A 2,795-nucleotide genomic window follows, 5' to 3' on the forward strand; every position below is an offset into this window, starting at 1 on the left:
GATTAAAGATTTTTGTCATCTGAAGTTTTTTTTTTCGCCAAAAATCTTGCGACATTTTGATTAAAATTGAAAACCTATTAGACAAAACTGATAAAATTTATGTTTTGATAATATAGTTTCCTTATTTTTTCAATTGCAATTTCATTATCCTGACAATTTATTTCAACAACAGAATAAACTTCGAAATTTGCATTTTTCAAGGCTTTCAAAGATTTTAATTGATTCAAATTGGATCGTAAAAATAGCATTTTCATAAATGGTTCGATCAACAATTTACTCGATTATACATTTATTCATTACGAAATTCACAGACAGCTCCGTAAACGGCATGCTCAAGGTAACGTGGTAAGTTACACGCCCAATCATCCCAAACACCATTTCGTTCCGGAATCATCACCACGCAGTCGTTTAAATAGTAGGGGACGTTATCCGGTTTATCATACTCCCAATTCACGTACCTTTGTTCAACCCATGTATCATCAATCCAATATCGGTTCCTGGCGTCTAGATTTGTCCTATCAGATTCCAATCCAATGAATACACGCATTGCCGAAAGTGGATGCTTCATTGCCAAATCTGAAATTTAATAATTGAATTAAATTAAACACAGAGGAAATAATTTCAATGGCATATATATGGTTATATTATAAATGATAGATCCATTTGAAGTTATTTTAATATATATTTCATACAGTTAAATAAATCATTAAAAGTTTAGTCAAATTTACTGGAAATAAATTGATTCTCTTCTTTTGAGTTGATGGCTACAAGTTGGGAATTATAATTTGCGCATTCAATTTTCGCGTTCCATGCAGTAATTCCTTCGGCTTTTATTATTACCTGAAAGAATAGTAATTAATTAATGAAAGACAGCTCTTAATGAAAAATAAAAATGTTAATTAGCAGTAATGTAATTATTATATTTATGAAAACATTATTGGGAAAATTTTATAAATCAATGTTGAAATTTCAACCTTATAACATTTTGTCGAAATTGAATCATATGCAAATCCCGTAGGACAATTTGCTTCTTCTTTCTGATCTTCTTTTTCGAGATATCTTGTTTGGCAAACAGTTGCCCAAGGTCCTGTTACCATGTTAGCACTACATGTCCAATCATCCCATTGTCCTTCAGCAGCATCTATCACGACACATCCATCATCCATCAAATTATCATTATCTGGTTTTCCAGGTGCCCAGTTCGTATAACCCAATGTTGTACCATCAGAAAAGTACCGGTGTGCAACGTTATATGGTACAGATTGTAAACCGATGTATGCGATTTCGGCATTCTTGTCCACTAACAAATCTTTAATTGAAAAATAAAATTAAATTAAAATTTAATATCAATATAAATTTTTACAGATGAAACGTTCATCTTTTCAATCCTCATATGTCACATAAGTTTGCCATTTGAGTATATCACCAATTCTTACTGTAATATTTATCTTTTATTTGGTTTCATTGTTTTTTTTTCCCATTCTTAACCTTATAAATCATAAACGTTTCTTTAAAACTAATTCAATTAAATAGTAATTTGTCAATTTTTACTAAGATTTGCTAAAGTTAATAAAACTTCAACAGTTTTGATTTTATTTTAAAAAAAAAATTATGAAAAGTTAAGATACCTTTGATAAAATTATTTTCATCATCAGATTCAATGGATGCTAAAAAAGGCATTCTCTTTTGCGCACGTCAAACGTGCATTCGTTTGATTCATCGGTTCATCCAACCATTTTACTACCTAAAATTGATTGATAAATAAAATTAGAAAAATGATCATATTTATGCAATTTTTAGTCTTTTTTTTTTATAGCCATTAATATCTGCAAGTAATAATAAATTAACTTATGGCGTAAACAAATAGCATATATCATGCTAAAAGTCAATGTAAGGATAAAAAAAATTACCATAAAACATTTTTCGGAGTTGACATGATAACTGAAACCAGGTGGACACGGGGATAATGAATCAACAATTGGGAATACTGCAATAGGATGTTATTAATTTTTGAAAGAAAAAATTACTTACTATAAATAAAATCTGTACTCAAAATTGTAATAATCAAAATTGTAATATAATTTTGATAATCCATTTTGTTAAATTATTTAATTTTGCATAATTCTTCTCACAATTAGCATCTACTTTCAATAAACCTTATTATAAGCAATGGTTCCCAATGTTTTTTTGACCAACGACTATTTTGGCTCGTTTATTTGTAGCTAAGAGAACAAAGCTCCAAAAGTAACAAGTTCTATCAATTTAAAAATAACCTTTAAACTTTCAATGTCATTTTATCAAGCACTGATAGAGCATGCTCCCGTCTGTTTTCTACTTATCATCTTGGCGTTTCCAGAATTAAAATTCTAGCAGATTACCTGTGGTCAGGAGTTGGGAACCACTGCAAAAGGGTAACTTATTTGGAGAAAAAAGAAAAATGTACTAAATTAAAATAAATCTTACAACAAAGTAATAGAGAGGAGCAAAGTAGTGATACCAAATACATAGCTGCTGAAATTTGTAAATTGCAATTTTATGTTTTAAGCCTACGTTTTTATATGTTATATTACGCTTCTATCAATCATTGAAAGCCCATGAACTTTGGCCATTTTCTTTTGTCCTCAAAAATGCTAACAGAGCCATAACATTCATTCATATTTAAATATTTTATACAATAAAAAGGAATGAATGACATGATCTTTGCTTTTATTTTGCTAATAATCAATGTTGAATTAATCTTTGATTAATAAATTCTAAAATTGGGAAAAAAAGAGGAAAAATTTAATCCTTTGAAA

General features: G+C 28.9%; 1 protein-coding gene across 1 annotated transcript; it reads right to left on the reverse strand.

The window, feature by feature from the left end:
• Positions 1–147: 147 nt before the first annotated feature.
• Positions 148–2,524, reverse strand: LOAG_14118 (hypothetical protein). The gene is made up of 6 exons (XM_020448762.1): positions 2,464–2,524; positions 1,911–1,987; positions 1,629–1,744; positions 975–1,309; positions 729–840; positions 148–576 (listed from the first exon to the last, which is right to left on the reverse strand). Exons 3-6 carry the CDS (start codon positions 1,678–1,680, stop codon positions 290–292), a joined length of 786 nt encoding a protein of 261 aa, XP_020301118.1. The 5' UTR covers positions 1,681–1,744; positions 1,911–1,987; positions 2,464–2,524; the 3' UTR covers positions 148–289.
• Positions 2,525–2,795: the final 271 nt, after the last annotated feature.

Source organism: Loa loa (genome assembly GCF_000183805.2).
Source record: "Loa loa unplaced genomic scaffold supercont3.234, whole genome shotgun sequence".
NCBI classification, from domain to species: Eukaryota; Metazoa; Nematoda; class Chromadorea; order Rhabditida; family Onchocercidae; genus Loa; species Loa loa.